At 42.6% G+C, this 21175-nt stretch overlaps 1 protein-coding gene across 1 annotated transcript in view; it reads left to right on the top strand.

Moving 5' to 3' along the window:
• Nucleotides 1–861: 861 nt before the first annotated feature.
• The window catches only part of ECR1 (E1 C-terminal related 1), a 42682-nt gene continuing 22368 nt past the window's right edge, over nucleotides 862–21175 (top strand). The window contains exons 1-3 of the mRNA XM_087677965.1: nucleotides 862–1093; nucleotides 1263–1426; nucleotides 7167–7369. Of these exons, the coding sequence (XP_087534091.1) occupies nucleotides 992–1093; nucleotides 1263–1426; nucleotides 7167–7369 (469 nt within the window). The 5' untranslated portion in view covers nucleotides 862–991. The remainder of the gene's footprint in view (nucleotides 1094–1262; nucleotides 1427–7166; nucleotides 7370–21175) is intronic.

Raw genomic sequence — 21175 nt, forward strand, 5'->3', positions numbered from 1 at the left:
AGCTCCACACACCCCCTTTTGAAACTTCATGGACTTCGGGGCACATTGCCTTGCTAATGCCCTTTGGTGAAAGAGGGTGTTTGGACCATCTTATCCCTTGCACGTATGTAGGAAAGGAGAAGATGCAACACGTCAAAGCTTTTAAGTGGAGCTAATAGCAGCAGACTAACACATTCGCAACCTTATAGGTCACTCCCACCCACTCTGTAAGAAGGCCATAATCATTCTTTTAACTTTGCTCATAAAGGAAAAGTGAGAGAAATAGGGCTTAGTTTAGTATAAGTGGGTGCACAAAAGATAAGGTATTGAATGGTGATAGGCTTTGTTTGTAGCCTATGTGCGAAGCAATTGTTTAAAAGAAAAGAAAAGAAAAGAAAAAAGCAATAGTCTTGGCTATGGAGTCATGGCCATGAAGACTATATTGTTGCCATGCTATCGATGGTGAGTGACTCGTGGGCAAGGGCAAGTATGAGATTGGTCTAAGTTGACAAACATGCACATCTCCATATCAACAAGGAGTGATGTCTTTGTATATTAATATAGGAATGGAGCATTCGTGTAGTTATTAATTAGAAAATTTATGATTGGTGTGGGAGTGATTAATTAAGACCTAGCAAGTGTCGTATTGCCATTTTAGAGTGCTACAATCCGTCTATTCCCTTAGTGCTTGTCATTGACGGCAACAACAATGGCTACTAGTATACATGCAGTAACTTAAAATAGAGATTAAGATGTAAGATCATATGCAATCATATAGTTCTTCTACCTAAGCTGGTTTCACATGTCAACCTAGTTGGCCAAGGGGGAATAATATAGACTAGCACTCGAGGGAAATAAAATTAGATTCCCCCATATCAACAAAGAGCACTTACAAGTTACTAGGTCGCCTAGCCATCTTTTGCATGGTGTGAGTGGGCATTGGTTCTCTTTAAGCCAGTAAGCTATGGTGTGATGCAGAAATATTAAGTTAAAGATCGTAGCTTCAAGCACGATGCAGGGTGCCATGGCGGAGGATGGGAGGTGGCGAGACATCGACCGCCTGCTGCTGCGGCCAGGCAATCTCGTGGGAGCAGATTTCGAGCCGGGGCCAGAGGTAAGGGGGGAAAAAAGGCCAGCATTTCACGCTGATGATCTCCGAAGCAATGTCTTGTCTTTTGTGTCTCTTCCTCTCTGCTTGTGGCTTCCTGCATCCCTGGCCGGCCGTGGCGGGGTTGTGTTTTTCTTTCTGATGCTTTACAGGCCTGTTTTGCGTTTGCCTGCAGCTGAGGGAAGCTCTGGCCAAGGACCTGAAGGTGCTTGTGATTGGGGCCGGGGGCCTGGGGTGTGAGCTCCTCAAGGATCTCGCACTTTCCGGATTTGGTAACATTGACGTCATTGACATGGACACAATTGATGTCTCCAACCTGAATCGCCAGTTTCTCTTCAGGTTTTTCGTGTTCATTTCCCCATAATGGCATGAGTAGAGTTTAAAAAAGAAAGGAAGAAGAAAGTTTTGGTTGTTTGGGTCTGTTTTTGTGTTTTGTTTTTTTGGGGGGGGGGGGGGGTGAGGTTCAAGAGGTACTCATGCTACATCACCAAGGATGGGGGGGTGCTATCCCCTTCAAAAGGTTGCTTTGTTGGGTAAGAGATGCATGATCCATGCACATGTGCAGATGCTGGTTTGTGCCACCAGTAGTGGAACCATTGCATAGCAATATCCTTGAGAGAGCAAGAGCCACAATGACATGGATGGTAGTACCACAATGCTCCTATAAGCGTTTCCCTTGAAGTGCAACTGATGGGAAGTTGAACCTCCTCTAGTGAGGGAGAAAGCCACAAGCCTTACCTATTAGGCTATCATGTTAGGGACAATCTATATCTTATATATCCTCAATAGTGGAAAATCTAAAAACTAACTTAAGGCAAGCTACATTTGAGGACCTTGTACATTGACTATGGGTTATCTAATGCCATGAGGGCATCTTTTGACACAACTAATCCATGCAAGTCGAGAGTGACGCCTTTTATAATAGCAAATTTACATCCTTGTATTCAAGGTATCAATGCCTTAAGAAAAAACCAAAGATGTCCATTTGTACTCCATTCCACATTAATCTAAGATGATCCCCTTCATTAGAAACAAGGAGATTGATCAACCTCTTTTTGTGGCAATTGAATTATTGTGTGGAACAGGGAATTTGACATTACTAATCTTTGTGGAGTGGAGTTGTCCTAGGCCTCTAGAGAAGGGAGTTGTTTTCCTCATTAGGCCTTTTGTGACAACATTTTACCAAATTGAGAGCATTGCACTTTGCATGGTTGATCTTTTTGGTCAGGGTCCCTTAGCAACGAGCATCATGGTGCAAGGGGATGGTTAATGCATGTTTTAAAGCCCAAGTCACGGTTGCATTTGTGGCGATTACATCAATTTCTATTATTCAAGTAGTTGCTAGCTGATCTCTTAACATCTACTAACCCCATTTTCAATTTTCAGTCACAAAAACAAGTATTAATATTGTACAAGGCTTTGTCTTTGTATCTCTTCTATCAAAATTTATTCTTTTGTTTTTGTGTATTGACTAAGTGTGATTAGCAGTATTAAACATCTCTCATGCATCGTTGCTAGGTTTGATTGATGATAGGGCTTTGTCTCTTTCTTTTTTAGAGAAGAAGGTGATTTAGGAATAGATCTTATAGGTATGGCTAAGTTTGCTCAATTTGAGGTAGTAGATCAAATACTTAACCATGTTTCCAAATACCATATAGAGTGAAAGAGGTCCATAAGGGCCTAGGTGAGTACCATTAGGTTTCTTAAAGAATACTCCCAAGAGAGTCTTTTGTTCAAGAAGAGACCTTTTCAAAGAACTTGAGACCGGTTTGTAGATTTGGTCTATAGAGTAGTGCATATAAACTTCCAATGCACGCACTATTTACTTCAGCAAAAGAAATAAGTAACATAAATGACTTGAGAGCTAGAGTGATTTTGCACAGTAGATGACACTAGACTGGCCCTCATGGTGAGGGCCCCTTACTGTTTTCTTTAAATTAAAGATGAGCCTTACACGAACTAGCAATTCCTCACATGCCTAGCTCTTCAATTGACCAAAGTTGCTCCGATTGCTATGTTCTCGTTGCTCTCACCATGCTTGACGAGTGAGCTTTTGACTTATCTCAATCACACACTCAAACCATCATGTTTTCAAGCATATAGAGCTGCAATTGTTCCAACATTGACCGGTATTGATATTGAAAAATGCATCCATGTTCTCATGTTGCTGCCACACTATAGTCAACGAGAAATTCACATGAATCTCAGTCCCAAATCAATTCAATTTGTTGAATGAAGCCTTAGCTCTGATTATCCAAGAATCCTTGAGCTTTGCCGTAACCAAGGTACCTTCAATTCATTGCCAAATTGAAGTAATTTAGACTTGTAGACATGCTGTCCATAAACCCTAATCTTTGACATGCATTTGCCTTGAGATTGGATGCTCAATTTGATGCTTTCAATGTTTGGAAATCGGGCTTGTGAATGTATAAACATTTTCCCTAATGTTTGCCCTGAATCTTTATTGATTTGGTGACCCAAATCAAGGGTCAAATTGGAGATTTTGGTTGGAACATCTTCAGTAAAGCAATTCCACATCCAAAAAGACCTACTACCCTGCTGTTAAAGCTTCTTGGTGATGGCTGCAAGATCCCCTCCTCTTGCTGTTCCCAGCACAAACCAGCAAGCATCCATCTCCTCCTGCTGTTACAACTCTAAAACCGCACCAGAATGGGAGAGAGAGAGAGTCCAACATGGAAGATGCGCTAGCATGCAACCTAGAACTGACCCAAACTTGATACTTGGCAAATTTCCATTTTCGCTAGGACCTCCACATGCAAATTAGACGTGAATAGCCCTTTGGCCAATGAATGGGGTTTCTGAACAACCCCCCTTAGGCCCAAAAATGTGCCATAAGAGGGGTGTGTGTGAGAGAGAAGATCCACCCTCTTGTAATCCCAGTATTCAACTTGTAAGGTGACGTGTAGTAAAGAACAATAGACATGATGAGTTGATAGTTTTGGAAACTCAACCTCAGTAGAGAAGCCGCAAGCTTCATAACTCCATGTTGGAAGGAATATGAAGGCCTTGCCACCAAGTCATGGTTGAAACACCCAAGGCTCCAAACTAGGAGGAACTTGTACATCTTGGGTATCAATTGGACTCACGAGTCAATGGGTGAGATGGCATGGAGATGTCAACCACCCCAAGAAAGTAAAGGGTGTGTGAAGAAATGCACGATGAGTAGGGACCTCCTCTAAAGTAAAAGGAATGGGATCCCCCTTTGAAGAAGAAAGATGGTCCCCCTTTAAATCCCCCTTTGTGAGAGGTAGGGAATCAAGAAATTCATGGATCATGGCCTTTGGAGTGTTCGATGATGAAGGAAATGCTGCCAATAGTGCCGAAGAAGGTATTTGGGACTCGAGTGGAACAAAAGCTAGGTAGCTCCTAGAGGTGGCCTCTCGAACCTAAGTAGACGAGGAAGTGGAGGGAGGAGTATCACACAAAACTCCTCCAATGCCTACATTGGAGATGGTGTCTGGGGAGCCATACAAGGGAGGAGGGGAAATAGGTGCTCTTGTGGAGCCACAGGTAGGCAATAGCTGTTCTCTTAGTGGAGTGGACTATAGAGTCGAAGGAGTGGAAGGAATCAAACAACCACTGTCTCTTGATGGAGTAGATTGACGAGGAGACGGTACCCCATAGCCACTCTCTCTTGGTGGAGCGGATTGCAAAAACGTGGGTCATGGAAGCCATCGAACCTGAAATTGGGTGGGGGAAACTTGCGTAGTGTATTGCAGTGGCCTTTAGGAGGGTCTATTGTCACGTGGGGTCTTAGAGTCTCCTTTTGCTTGTAAGGGCTTAGTGCGCATTGTGTGCACCATATACCTTCATCATAAAAAATTGATAGCTGATACAGAATGATCTCTGTGGCCTAGAAGGGTGATGTGGCACATTGAATGCCAGAGGGAAGACACGTGCTCCGATGGGGTAGCGAGCAAAGGTCGATGCCAACAATCTTCAAGGGTACGATTGTTTTTGCCATAGGAGGTGCACCTAGTGATCGGCCCTTTTGTTTGTGGAGAAGCCATAGCATCGGTGTGGTAAATTTTAAAGGGAGGAAGGAAGGGAGAAGAAAAGGGTATCTCCCGATGATGCAGTGGAAATAGCGGAAAAAATTGAGGGTGATGCCCCACAACCTTTCTTTGGCTTCTTCGCTAAAGAACTTTTTTGGAATGGTATGCACTCATACCATATTAGAGAGATAGTAGGGTTTGCAGGGAGAAACATAGTGTATTGCAAACACTGAGAGAAGAAAAAGCTAAAACTTAGAAATTCAAAAGAAGAAGAGTGAAGATGATGATGAATGATGAATCACTAAATCATGCTGAATAAATCAAGCTGATACAATGGAGCAATGCTCTTAGATGACTGCACTATCTTGGTTGATCAAGCGGTAACACGTGAAGGGAATTTGCATAGTGAAGGGAGTTTGGGCAGTAGGATATCGAAGCAGATGTTGAAAGATGAAGAACAATAGTGTAGGAGCGAAATGCAGTCCTCAAGAGTAAAGAAAACACAAAAACGCAGTTATCTGATTTAGTGCTGATAAAGAGGGTGTGACCTGCTGTAAATGGCCTGAATCTGCTGCAAACAAACCCTTCGTAAACTGGCTGATAGTTGGGAACTATTGCTTGGGTGTTGGGGTGGTAGTAGGAGCTGAAAAAACACACAATAATGATGAAGATAATCAATTGTACCAGTCCAGGAGGGAGTGAAACCGGCAAATGCAGCAATAGGGATGATGAACAGGCTGCCAGGCTGAAAATGCAGCAATTGGGAGTGTCTGATGGCGATGTCAAGAAGACCTCCAAAATGAAATCACCTGCTGGTATGGCGTCATGATCAGCTGGACAGCACCACGAACTGAGATATCTGCCAAGGTAGGGGAGTGGATAGCAGTGGTAGAGGGCTGAGGCTGAAGGTGTGATGAGGGAATAATGAGGAACGAGTTTCCTATTTATGGGCACGAGTCATTGAACTCTCTAGGGTAGTGCCCTGACTCTCTAGGGTGGCGCCCGACTTTCTCGGGTGGTGCCTTGACACTTGTAAATTATACAAATAAGCATTTTTGGGGTTGTAAATGGAAACCAAAATAGAAGTTACAGAAATGTAATGAACCTATGAGACCCAAAACATAACAAATGTGTCCATGAATGATATCTTCATCAAGTTCCATATAACGGGGGAAAAAAAAAGACAGCAATGCCTATGACTATCTAGGGTTAGAATGAAAATAAGGTTTTTTTTTTGGGGGGGTAATGTCTCTCATTTGGGGGCTGTGACATAAGAGAACAGAGGCATGTTTGTCAAATCAGTGGTAGCTAGATAGGCTAAGTTTCACTTATGCCTTTGACCCTCATTTGAGGCACAGAAAAAAGGATAACCGTCCAATTGATTGCATCTTTTCTGGCCAACTGCTTCACACAGTTGACCTCCTTGAGCAACACCCTCTGGTTTTTAAGAGTGCGTGTGTATCCAGTCCTTTGCAACGGCTGCATATTAATGTGGAGCTGCAGTAGAACTGCCTTACTACGAACTTGATGAGAAGTTTATTTATGTAAATCTAACACATGAGTTTCATCCTTTTGTACATATCTACGTTAACATTGAGGTAGGTCACAACTTATCTGTTAATTTGTTTCATGAATCCAATTACTCACAATCACTTCTTTTATGTCTGATCCTCTTCAAGGATTTTTTGTGACTATATGTTGGATTACAAAGTATGCCTTACCTATCTTGCCTGATAGTATCAAGAGAGGGTTGGATATCCTTCTTACAGTTTGAGAGTTTGGTGCCCTACAATCAGGATAACAAAGGGTGTTAAATGGTCATTTGGCTGTGCATCAATGTGTGTTGGTTTAGCCATGCTATGGTTCTTGTCAACCATGCCAACTTTGTTTATTGGCCCGTGTGACCATTGCCATTGCAGTTTTGAGGTGCTTATAAAAAACATTTGCATCACTCAAAGAGGGGGACTTTTCTTTGAGTTGGAGTCCATGTTGGGTGGTAGGCAGGGAGGAAAGAGGGTTGTTGAGGCTTGGTGCTCACATGTTATCTCATGGTGTTGATGCAGGATGCAAGATGTTGGCAAACCAAAGGCTGTTGTCGCTGCAGAAAGAGTGATGCAGCGTGTGAAAGGTGTTAAGGTGGTGGCACATTTTGGAAGGATTGAGGAGAAAGATGATGACTTTTATAGGCAATTTCAGATTATCGCTCTTGGTTTGGACTCCTTGGAGGCGCGAAGCTACATTAACTCAGTTGTTTGTAGCTTTCTTGGTAAGTTGACTTTGTGTTTCTCTGTCACTATTTAATGTTAAACAAGCTTTCTAATAAGCTCCTGATTTCAGAAAATAATTAAGCATGCTCCTACAGTTGTGTTATGTGCTTCTTGCAATGGATTTCTAGAGTTTGTCCAAATTCAGTTGGGTTGGTACTTGGTATTGTAGTGCATAGGCAAGGAAGTATGAGGTTAAAAATGGTTGAAAAGCTCTGGATCTTGGCCTTCTCCACTTTCTTTGTTTGATTGGAGATCTATCTCATGGCATCTTCAATACTCAGCAACAAAAGAAAACTGAAAGTGGGAAGACTCATTCACACTCTTCATGTAAAGATGGAGGGAGAAATGAATATGGACAATGAAGTATTGATCATCTCAACTAACCAATGTGTGTAACTGAGGTGTATGATGAACGGATAAAAGTAGATAGTGATAGGATGCTTTGCTCAAGATGCACCAAATGTATACAAGTGTTTAGGATAGTGGGGTGCCCAATATCAAATATTGGTACATTCAGAATGGAGATGGACGCGAAGTGATGGAGAGGTAGAACAAGTTGCTTCCTCTCGATGCAAACACAATTGAAATCCACCATGAAGTGCTTTGAAAGATGAAGCCCGAACTAGGTGTGAGAGTAGTTAGTTGACCCTCACAAAGGAGATTGGTGATCCTTTTATTAAAGATTCCTTCTTCACTTGTATTATGTCACTTTTTTGAGTAGAAAGCTAGCCAGTGATAGCATATGCTTGCTAGTGACTGGTCCTTGTGATCTTCTCTAAGGGTCTCATCTCCTTCTTGCACACGAGAGAGGTGCTACTATGATGGATGTTTTCAATTGCTGATAGTTATTAAAAATCACATTGAAGAAGCAAAGCAGATTATGGATGAGTGCTGGTGGAAGTATGGTAGTTTCACACATTTCTGCAACAAAAATATCAAGTGAGCATATATTGGCACACCTCACTCTAGTTGTCCATAACATTTGGTATGTTGGCCTTGGTTGTGTTTGGTATTGATAAAGATAGTAAATAGATTGATAAATATTGTGAAAAATAAATTATCCTCTAGAGTTGAGATAGCCCCATGTGGGACTATTAACTAGGATGGATCCCACAAGGACTTGGAAGTAGATGTTTTTAAAGGCCAAAGAAGATGCAATAGATATTGGGGATAAAGGCGCCTCTGCCTAGCCGCCCGTGTATTACTACACTGATAGTACCCGCCACTGCACACTACAGGTGGCAGGCGCTCGTCATCATCTCTTTATTCTTTATTATTTTAGTGATAGTTTGAATAAAGGAAGGCCTGGTCACACATTGTGACCGTTGGAGTTCCCATTTGGTCTCTCTCTCTCTCTTTCTTGCTCTTGCTCTCCGGCCATAGCTCTTCCAAGTAAGCTTCGATCCTTCTCACCTTTCAATTGGTATCAGAGCATGGTTGCTCGAGCATTCCGATTTGGTTCGTGACTCTTTCAGCTTTCTATTGATTATCTACACTCATTGGGGTATTGGAGCTCTCTTTTGTTATTTTACTTCAGTCCACAAGTTTTGTGAAGCAGGGCAACTATGTCCTCTTGCTTCTTGTGATGCCTACTCTCTACAGGTGACTTTGCCTTTCAAGAGGGAGCTCCTGGGGGTCCTTGACTACTCCCTCAACCTTGCCTTGACCTTGCCCGGCCCTTCCACAGGCCCTAGATCAGTTTGGACAAGCTTGAAGATATGCAAAAAAATTCGTTTTTTACTTCAGCCCTCCCTTGGCACTCATTGGCAGCTTGAAAATACTTCATTTGGCAGTTGGGAACACCCCCTTGATGCTCGACATTGGTGGTTATCATTGGCATTGATTTGTGGACTGATTTACCTCAGTTCACGACTGTTTTCCACAGTTCGCAAGCAACCACAAGAACAGTGTTACATCAGCACTTTATGTTTATGCTTGGTTGGCATTGACATTGGTTGCTCGGTTGGTCCCGAATGCTAGGGGAATGTATGCCTATGATCTGAGATGCTTTTGGGGCTGAATTTACTCAGTCATTGACTGTTTTACACAGTCCATAGGCAGCCCTCTGCCATTACACTTTATGCTCATGCTACATAGTCATTTGATGCTCGATTATGCCCAGTTGGTGCCTATACATATGGGAAAGTATGCCTATGGTTTGTCTATGGTTTTGAGGTTGGATTGAGCCACTGTTTGCTCAGTTTTGGATACTTATTTGTTGCTGGAATATTCAAGGTTGAAGCGTATTTGCGTATGTTTGGATATGCTTATTGCATTCGGACTATGTCTTGGATGTATACATTGATGTAGTGACTCTCGGGGATCAACATAGAGCTTGGATTTGCTCTTGAATCATTGGTTGAGCTTGAGCTCGCTTCGCATAGCATTTGGATCTTCATCTGTGATGTACTTATGGCATGTACTTTGCTTATGTTTGACCGGTCTTGACATGCTTGGTCTATGTCACTACTACATGCTCGTTACATTGTTTGGAGTTGGATGCTATTGAGCCTTGCTTTGGCTTGACATTTGATTACTCCGAGCTTACTTTGGCTATTTCTTGGTTTGCCAGAGTTATAGTTTGAATGTACTTGATGTCTATGGATGCTATGTACGGATGCTACACGGCCTATATGCTCATTAGGTCTTATTGATGCTTGATTTTGGATCTTCTGGCACTGGTGCTATCATATGCCCTTGTTGAGCTTCTTTGCTTGATATTTACGGCTTTTATACTAGTGGGAGCATCTTGAATCTTGATACGCTTGACAAACATTGAGTAGGGAGTTTATGCTACTTGAGCATTCGGATACTTGAGACTGGGATCTTCACTTGGATGTTGCATGGTTGATATGCGGTGGTCCTCACAGATGTACTTGAGCTCATTTGGGCTTGCACTCCCTGAGCATACACCTCTTTATGCTAGGTCTTGCTAGTGTTGTGTACACTTTGCCCTGTTACACAGGGGGTGTGTCGGCTTAATGATGGATTCATTTGACATGCTTGGGTGTTTGCTCTATCGATGTCCGTATGACTGTCACATGCTAATTTATGTTGGCTTGATGCTGGTTATGCTTTGACAATCAGTGATTGACTTGGTGCATTCATTTTGCCTACAGTTTGCTCTCATTGTACTTGGTTGTAATTTATTACAGCAAGCAGTTATGCATGGACTGATGTGGAATTTTCATACTGAATCATCCTGATTTTATGTACTTTTGATGGTACTTGGTGGGCAATATTATTAGCTATCAGTTCTGGTCATTTTGCCTTGGTTTTGGTGGTACTTTGGCTGTTTACAACAGAAAACAGTAAGCAGTTTTGAACTGTCTGTACCATTTTGGACTGCAGTTTCTCACTGAACAGGTGCATTATAATGTGGTTGAGGAAGCACAGAGTGCTTAGTAGCTTTGGGATAAAATTAAGAACCTGTATGACAAGAAAGGTCCAACAAGTCAGATGTATTGGCTGAAGCAGCTTATGGACTTGTGCATGAAGGAGAATATGACGATGTTCGTTTATTTGAGCTAGTTCTGTTATTCTCAAGAACTTGACTTTGTAGGGCATTAGCTTTAATGATGAGGTTACTTCATTGTTTTTGCTTGGGACTTTGAGTGAGTCATGGGATGTATTTCGCACTACTTTATATGCTCTTGCTACTATTTTGAACTTGCCTGATATAGAGAGTGCTCTTCTGCAAGAAGAGATCAATCATAAGAACTTGGATGCCTCTCGTGTGTCACATGCTTTGACTGTTAGAGGCAAGGATGGTTATGGAAAGAATGATCGTGGGAATGGCCGTGGTAGAGACTCACATAAGTCTAGGTCTAAGTTGCATGGTAAGTTGTGCAGCAAGTCTCGTGGAAGAAATGCTAATGTGACATGTTATCATTGCGGTAATAAGGGTTACATACGCCCACAGTATCATGAGTTGCGCAAAGAGAAGGGGAAAGACAAAGTACATAAAAAGTCCTCTGATAGCAGCATTATGCTTGCGAAATCCAGTGTGAAAATCGAGGAGATAAATGTCATGTAGATTGATAACTCCGATGGAAAGTATATACTTGCAGCTAGTTCTTGTGATGCTATGCCGTTGACCGAGGTTCACTCTATATATGCACAGTTCTGGCTTTTGGATTCTGGTACTTTATTTCATGTTATACCATGCCATGAGTGGTTCCATTCCTACTGCACTAGTTCGCTTGGGTGATGACATGCCACTTGCTATTGTTGGCATTAGGGATATACAGCTGCAGTTCTCTACTAGCAATACGTTTCTGTTATAGAATGTACGTCATGTACCTGCGCTTATACGCAATCCCATGTCTACAGGGCAGCTTGATGCTAGATTTTATGTTTCATTTGGAGATTTTGCTTGGAAGATCACCCGTGGCAGACTTGTGCTTGCTAGAGGTGCCAAGGCTGGCAACCTCTATCCTCTTGTAGTTGATGGGTCCTGTGTTGACCATGTTTTGTCAGTTAGTTCCATTCCAAATGTATTTCTTTGGCATGCCCGTTTGGGCCATATGTCCTTGAAGGGAATGAAAATGCTTTTTGGTTTGCAGTACTTATCGTCCCTTGACTATGCATGTTTTGATTCATGTGAGCATTGTCTTTATGGTCGACAAACTAGAAATACCCATAAGAAATCTAGTAGGACTCGCATGAGTGAGTGAGCCCCCCTGGCATTGGTACATTCGGATGTTTGTGGACCCATGCCGTGTCAGTCTATGGGTGGTGGAAAGTATTTTGTGACATTCATTGACGATTTTTCGCATAAAGTTTGGGATTATCCCACTAAGCTTAAGTCAGATATCTTGGCTGTGTTTCAAAGATGGCTTGCATTGGTCGAGAACCAAACTGGACATAGGTTGAAATGACTTAGGACTGACAACGGGGGAGAATATGTATCACGTACCTTTGAACAACTATGTGATGAGAGGGATATTAAGCGTCAGTTGACCGCTCCCTATATCCCACGGTTTGACTGAGCGGATCAATAAAACCACTGAGGAGCGTGCACGTAGTATGCTTAGCCATGCAGGCCCACCACAGAGCTTTTGGACTGAGGTAGTCAGTACAACTGTGCATATCATAAATAGATCACCTAGATATGGACTGGAAAACCTCCGTTTTATGCGTATCTACGTGTCTTTGGATGTGAGGCATTTTGCCATGTGCCTAAGGACAAGCGTAATAAGCTGGATCCTAAGTGTGTCAAATGCATTTTCCTTGGCTATGGAGATGCAGGCAAGATGGGTTATCGCCTTTGAGATCCGTAGGTATGAAAAGTCATCCGCAGCCATGATGTAGTCTTCCATGAAGACAAGATGCATAGGCAGCCTGAGAAGGTGGTAGAGATACGCAAGGTTATATTCTAGGAGGAGCTACGTGCTCATGTATAGCTAGTTGGACAACTTGTAGTAGCAATTGCTACACATGGCCAGGGTGTTGGACAAGATGCTAGACATGTAGCAGAGCCTGCAGTGAGACGGTCTACTAGAGCTAGACGTCCACTTGATAGATTTGAGCCCTCAATGCATTATGTCTTGGTTACAGATGTAAGAGAGCCTCTCATGTATGATGAGGTTATGCGCAGGGGTAACAGTCACTCCTGGGAGAGGGCTATGTAGTTTGAGATGGATTCCCTGCATAAGAATATGACTTAGGATTTGGTTGAAGAAAAGTCTTTATGGCTTGAAGCAGACAGTTTGATGCCTTTATGCTCATTGCTTGTTTTGGTACTTTATGTGGATGATATGCTGATAGCAAGAAAAGCTCATGATGAGTTGGATGCTCTTAAATCTCATCTGAAGAAGAGCTTTGAGATGAAAGGATTTGGGACAGGCCTCTCACATTCTTGGTATACGCATTAAGCGCGACAGGCATTAGGGACTACTCTACCTCTCACAGAGGGAGTACATTCATAAAGTCCTTGAGCGTTTTCGCATGCAGGACGTGAAGCTTATTGGCTGTCCATTACCTTCTTATATGAAGGTCTCACAGGCCGATTGTCCGTAGATAGATGAGCAAAGGGCCGAGATGGACAAGTTTCCTTATGCATCAGTCGTGGGCAGTTTGATGTATGCCATGATAGCCACTCGTTTAGATATTGCCTTTGCAGTTGGTGTTGTGGTATGCTATATGGCTATACCTAGCAAGAAACATTGGGATATCATGAAAGGTATCATGAGATACCTGAAAGGCACAACAGATATGTGTATTTGCTATGGCAGCTAGGATGCTAGAGTTGTGGGGTACATAGACTCTGATTATGCAGGATATGCAGATAGTAGGAAGTCCACTTCTGGCTATGTATTCACCTATGCTGGAGGTGCTGTCTCTTGGATGTCTAGGGTTCAGAAGTGTACGGCGCTCTCTACCATTGAGGCCGAGTATGTTGCAGCCATTGAGGCTTGCAAGGAGGCCATATGGTTGGGCCGTTTGGTTCATGACCTTGGGATTGATTCTATACCTATGCTGCATTTGGATTCTATGAGTGCTATTCAGTTAGCCAAGAATTCGGTCTTCCATGCGAAGACGAAACACATTGAGGTGAGGTATCACTTCATACGTGGGGTCGTGGAGGACAAGTTTGTTGACCTTCTCAAGATCTCCACTAATGAAAATCTTGTCGATCTGCTCACGAAAGCCTCACTATTGAGCGCTTTGCCTTCCTCAAGAGATTGATGGGCGTTGGATGAGAGGATGTTTTTCCTCATCCTGTTGTACATGTGTACATCGTACTGTCTTTTCTTTTTTTTTTCACTCCTCACTGGGGCAGATTCGCCTTTAAGTGGGAGGTTGTTGGGGGTAAAGGTGCCTTTGCCTAGCCACCCGTGTATTACTACACTAATAGTACTCGCCATTGCACATTCAGGCGGCAGATGCCCTTCATTGTCACTTTATTTTTTATTATTTTAATGATAGTTTGAATAAAGGAAGGCCCGGTCATACATTGTGATTGTTGGAGTTTCCATTTGGTCTCTCTCTCTTTCTTGCTTTTGCTCTCTTGCCATAGCTCTTCCAAGCAAGTTTTGATCATTCTCACCTTTCAGTAGATTCGAGGGTGGTAGGAGGAGTGCCACTGTCAATGAAGTTTGCCACAATGATGAATGTGAGCCAAAGAGTAAGAATTTAACTCTAGATGAAAGTGTGATTTAATGGGCAGCCACCATAGGCTAGTGCAAGTGATGAGGCCTCAAATGGATCACTCTAGAAAGATCCAATTAAGAGTTGGTGAGTCAATGTGTTGACCCAATTGAGAGACGATAGCGAGGAGCTATCAAAGGCACTGTAACTTGCCAAGAAAGAACAATAGGGATCAACTGCCATGGGATGGCCATGCAAGCGGTAGGGGATGGTGGCTCAATGATGAAGAAAGAAATACAAAGGACCAAGGAATCCACAACGGCATCACGGATATAGTACCCCTTCGAAAGGGATTGGGGGTACAAGGGAACCACTAGAGAACATGTCAGGGGATGGGAAAGATCTTGTGGGACATGTGGTGTACAAACAGGAATGGGTGTGGCAGTAGAAAAATGCCTTGGAGAGCCCCTCACTGGAAGGGGAATGGAGATTGTATAGCCCCTCTCTTGCGAGTATATTGCAAGATTGACTCTTGAAGAAGAATCCTCAATAAATATGGCTTGCTCGATAAAGACAACCTAGGTACCAAGACATGTAAGGCCATGAATTGAGAGGAGATGGAAGCCTAAGTTTGGAACATATTAGGAAATCTGAAATAGAGCCAGAAGATGGACATTTTGGCAAAAGAGGCAAAGTGCCATCACCATAAGTAGGCACTGATGAAATGTCAATGATTGTATCCTCATAAGTACGGAGATCTTGGAGCCAATCTCCTTGAGGAGGCATGACTTGATGCATCGTTGGTGATGAGCCAAGGCCTCTCAAAAGAGGAGAGAGCTGAAGAAGGCCCCTTCAATTGATGGATGTAAAGGAAGACTAACTTGGTTGTAATAGTAGGTGTAGAAGTAGAGGTAGAGGGAGGCTTCAATGTAGCTCCTTCCCTTCACTCCGGATGAAGGTGAGGGTATTTCTTCCAACACTTTTCCTCGGGGTGCAAGGTCTTTCCACAATGTGGACACTTGGGATATTCTTTTTGCTTCCCCTCTGTATCTGTATTAGAGTTGGAGATTGACTTTGATTTCTTGGACTTCTTCCTCCCTTTCTTCTGCTTTGGTTGCTTATGTTATATAGGATACTAGGTTAAGTCATGAAGAGGATAAATTCTAGTTTGTTAACACAAAAAAGAGATGATTGTAAGAAAAAAAATTCTGCTATATCTTCTTCAACTACTTCTACAAGTGGATTTGTTTTTTGGTACTTCATCTTCATCTTGATCTTTACAAAAACAACTACCTACATTTCAATTTCGCATATTTTCATTTGATTCACAAAATCTTTCCATTGCATGCACTTCACTTACATCCATATCTCAATTTCAAATCCCACTCATTCCACCATTTCCTTTTGTTGCACCTTCATTCATTCCTTCATCTATAGCACTACACCCCACACTGGGGGAATCATCAAACTTAGGCACATTTTATTCCTTTAGGTCCTTTGCTCTTGTGCAACTGGGTGATAGAGATGCACGGATGGTGGGGGGCTTATGTTAGCCTCCCTATGTTAGTTATGTCAGTCTATCATCTCCTAGTTGTGAGCTCTTGTTGGAGTTTGATGGAGACATGGGAGCCCTAGGAGTTTAGGTGCATTTTCTTTATTTGTCGGCTTCTTGCTTGTGTGCTTTCCTAGGCCAATTTCTACTTTTCACAGTTCGCCTACACTTGCCGGACATTGTCATCATCATCTTGGATTTTTACACGGTCACCCCTATTTTTTGGCATTTTTCTTTAGTGACCAGCATTAAATGCTGGTCGGCCAGCTTTTTGGCACCTATTGGTGCAGGTCGTCTAGATTTGGGCATTTATGGCTATTTATAGCCAGCACCCTCACTTGGCAGACACACACATTGTTCAGTTTTCATTCTTCCCTTTGTAGGGGCACACTTTGACACTCCGACTTTCTGTGTTTGGTGCTGCCATCGTCATCAGCCTAATCTAGTGCCCTCACTAATGCTTTGGGCTGCATGCAAGGATTGATTAGTCCATCATCATTGTATCAACATTCTTCTTTAGTTAGTGTAGTATTCTTCCTTTATCTTGTGCTTCCTCTCTCTCTCTCTCTCTCTCTCTCTCTCTCTCTCTCTCTCTCTCTCGTGCTTCTCTCTATATTCGTGTTTCTCTGCCGTTGTGCACTCTTATAGCTTATCCCCCAAACCAAGCACCTTCAGGGTTCTATTTGCAAGGGTTACCTACCGGAGCATATCCACTTCCAAGTGTTGACCAATTGGTACCATAGTTTCCACACATGTTCTTACCTAGTTGACCTTTTGGCTATGTTCTGATACCTCGACCTATAGTTGAGCAAGGGTCTCCGACTCTAATGCCTCCTCCTTTAGTATCTTTTGGTATCCTAGGCTGTGTTTTTATCTTTTTTCCCTCTCTCTGTTATTAGACGCCTCAAAGTTCTTATTCTTCATTTGCCTTTGCAAAGAGTGCTTTTGCTAACAAGGCTCCTTTTAATTGGTCTAACTATATGACTCGGTCAAATCTTGGGAGGCATGTTTTAGATTTATAGAACTTATGGGACCTAGTTTAGAGGTTGGAACCCAAATCAAACCCTTGTTGGGCTTCTCTAGAGATTTTCCTCTCTTGCGAAGTACGAAATGCTTCCACCATAGCTGAGTTGATGAAAGGTCTTTTATCATAATTGAACTCGCAATTCAACATTTTGACCTAGCATTTGAGTGATGGGAATACTTGTTTGACCGCTATGTGGCTCGGGATTGTAGTGACAGATTAGGCACGAAGATCGAGACGGTCAGTCTTTATGCGCAGGGAGAGACAGCGAGTGAGATAGAGCAAAGTAGAGAGTGAGCACGTTTGTAGGTACAATGACGAGTCAGTGACTTTAGGTTTTTAGATAGATATATATGTGTAAGTACAAGTGCTAAGGGTGTGTTCACACCCGAGCACATTTAAAGGCACGAGGGTCTTTATTCCCAACAACCTCCCACCTTAAGGGAATGTGGCCTAAGAGGAGAAAAGAATCAGCTAAGTCTAGGTATGTACAAAGCTGAAATACATATATCTATCCAACTCCCATCATCTGTTGACAATGAGCAAATTGCTCTGCTGGAAGAGCCTTCGTGAGAAGGTCTGTAGGATTATCATTTGTATGCACTTTGACAAGCTCAATGCTCTTGCTGTCCAGTACATCTCTAATAAAGTGATACTTCACCTGTATGTGCTTCGTCTTTGCATGAAAAACAGGATTCCGTGCTAGCATGATAGCACTCTGACTATCACAATGGAGAATAGGTAACTTTGTGATGCTAAGCTCTCCCACCAGTCGTGAAATCCATAAAGCCTCCTTGCATGTCTCAGTGGCAGCCACATACTCTGCCTATGTAGTAGACAATGCAATACACTTTGGTAGCCTGGAGATCCAAGATACTACTCCTTTTGTGAAAGTAAACACATACCCAGAAGCAGACTTTTTGCAGTCCGCATGACCAGCATAGTCTGCATCCGTAAAGCCAACAACAGATGTCTTCTGCTTCCCAAAGTAGATGCACAATTGCTTTGTGCCTTTGAGGTATCTCATAATATCTTTCACTGCATCCCAATGCTTCTTGCCAGGGGTTGCCATGTATTTGCTAACCACTCCCACTGCAAAGGCATGTCAGGACGTGTAGCAACTATATCATACATCAAACTGCCAACAGCTGAAGCATAGGGTATCTTGGCCATTTCAGCCTTCTCATCATCAGATGTAGGGCTATCTACTGTACTAAGTTTCATATATGGAGGCAATGGGACCCCAATTGATTTCCCCCCTTCCATATTGAAACGTTGCAAAACCTTGGAGATATATTCCTACTGAGATAGATAGAGTAAGGCTGTCGGCCTATCTTTGAGTATTCGCATGCCAAGAATGTGATTTGCATCACCAAGATCCTTCATGTCAAAGTTGCTATGAAGACTTTGCTTCAATGAATCCAAGGCATGAGTATCCCTGCTAACAAACAGCATGTCATCAACATACAAAACCAAGATAATCAGGTTGCCATCTACTGCCTTCTTGGTGTACAAGGAGTAATCCACTTGACTTGTATGAAAGCCTTGGGACTGCATGAATGTATCAAACTTATGATACCATTCTCTTGGTGCTTGTTTCAGCCCATACAAACTCCTTTTGAGTTTACATACCATCTTCTCTTTCCCTTGTTCAACAAACCCTTCAGGCTGTTGCATATATATGTCCTCATGCAGATCACCATGTAAAAATGCAGTCTTTACATCCATCTGTATGAATTCCATATCCTCAACTGCAACCAAGTCCAAAATGGTTCTCAATGTAGTCATCTTGACTACAGGAGAGAATCTCATCAAAGTCAATTCCATGCTTCTGCTTGTACCCCTTTGCAACCAGTCGTGCTTTATACTTTGGTGAGGAATCAGAAGTGACCTTCATCTTGTAAACCCATTTGCATGGAAGGGTTTTCTGTCCTTTAGGCAATTGCACCAAGTCCCAAGTGCTATTTTTCTCAAGAGATTCCATCTCTGACAACATGGCTTTATACCATTTCTTGCTGCCTTGTCTGTCCATTGCTTCCTTGAAGCAAGACGGTTCACCACAGTCTGTCAACATGACATAATCAACCACATTGTTTGCACCAAGAACAAATATGTCAGGTTGTCCAGTAGCCCTAGACGATCTCCTAACCCAATGGTCATTGTTTGCTAGCTGTCTCTGCAAATTTCCATTTTCAGCATGCTGTCCTAGCATTTCAGTCTGCAAATCAGCATTAACAGCTTGCTGTCCTAGCCGTTCCTGCAAATGTAGTGGTTCATTTTCATGGGCAATAGTTGGCTGATCATTTCCAGCATCATTTCCTGCATTTACAGGTTCATTTACAGTAGGTATTTGCTACTGTACAACAAGCACATTTTGCTGTCCAAAAGGTATTTCTTCTCGAAATACAACCCTACAGACCTCCTCAGTCTTTTCAGGTTGTTTGTGCATGCGATCTTCCCGGAAGATAACGTCATTGCTACGTGTTATTTTCCTTTTCTCGGGATCCCACAATTTATACTCCATTTCACCCTCGTCACCATATCCTAGGAAAATACATTTACAGGACTTTGGCTCAAGTTTGCTGCGTTTTTCTTTACGAATGTGTACAAAAGCCTTGCAGCCAAACACTTTCAGGTGAGCATATGAAGGTGGCTTGCCCGACCATGCTTCTTAGGGAAATGCGCCCCCCCCCCCCCCCGCCCCCCCAAGATCTGTTTGGTGACTGATTAATTAAGTGAACGGTTGTCTTAACAGCCTCTGCCCAAAAACCATGGGGTAATGCAGCATGAGATAGCATCGTACGGACCTTATCTTGTATGGTCCGATTCATACGCTCTACAACTCCATTTTGGGGTGGATTATGAGGGGCAGTGAGCTCTCGCTTTATCCCTTTGCTGTCACAAAATGCCTGAAAGGCCTTGGACACATATTCCCCCACCATTGTCAAAGCAAAGACACTTAAGTGTCTTATTTGTTTGGTTTTCAGTCAATGCCAAGAAAATTTTAAACTTGTCAAGCACTTCATCCTTGCTACGAATAGAGTAAACACGTACCTTCCATATAGCATCATCGACAAAGGCGACAAAATATTTATTTCCCCCTAAAGATAATCCTAGCATTTGACATACATCCGAATGTACTAACTCTAGAGGAGAAGATTTCAAAGAAAGAGACTTTTTATGTGACGTCTATGCATGTTTGCCATAAATATAATGATCACAATGCTCAAAATCAGCATAACGAAGATAAGGCAAGTAACCCAAATGAGAAAGCACTTTCATTTTTGTTTGACTCATGTGTCCCAACTGGCCATGCCACAAAGAAACGCTTGGCCGCTCGGTCACGGCAACAACATGGTCACACACACTAGATACATGAAGTGGATACAATGTATCACTCTTGCAACCTTTGGCAATCACTCTAGATCCCTTACAGATCTTCCATTTTCCATCACCAAAGGTGGTATGAAAACCATCATCATCTAGCTGCCTTGTGCTAATTAAGCTCTTCTTGAGCTGAGGTACATGCCATACATGTTGAAGTGTAAAGATAGAGCCATGCTGAAACTGTAAGTGCACATGCCAATATCTGTAATCTCACATGCATAGTTGTCCCCAAGATGGACAACACCATGTCGACCCCTTGTTTAGGCAGAGAACCACTCACGGTGAGGGGTGACATGAAAGGAAGCACCTGAATTGAGAATCGAGGTATGCATGTCATCATCTGTATCTGCAAGTAAAGCATGTGCACCAAAGTGTGAAGAGACAAAGAGTACGTCACTCCCACTATCACTGTCATGAGTGACTACATTTACCTCTTCAATTTTTACACTGCTTTTCTTAGGCTGTTTGTCCTTCTTCTCTTCCTTGCTATCATCTGCCTTCTTTCCCTTTCCTTTCTCTTTCTTCCATTTGTAGCAGTCACGTTTAAAGTGACCCTTCTTACCACAATGATGGCATTCAACATCTTTGCCACGTGATTTACTGCGTCCCTTGCTATCATATTTACCTTTCTGCTATGATCTGCCCCTAGTATGCAAAGCAGTGGAGGACTTACTTGATGCATTGTTCTGCTGATTCATTTCTTCCATGAGTAGAGCACTCTCTACATCAGCATACAAAAGGATCACATTA

Source organism: Lygodium microphyllum, chromosome 5, assembly GCF_053477565.2.
Source record: "Lygodium microphyllum isolate KBCC chromosome 5, Lygodium_microphyllum_v1.1.10, whole genome shotgun sequence".
Taxonomy (NCBI): Eukaryota; Viridiplantae; Streptophyta; class Polypodiopsida; order Schizaeales; family Lygodiaceae; genus Lygodium; species Lygodium microphyllum.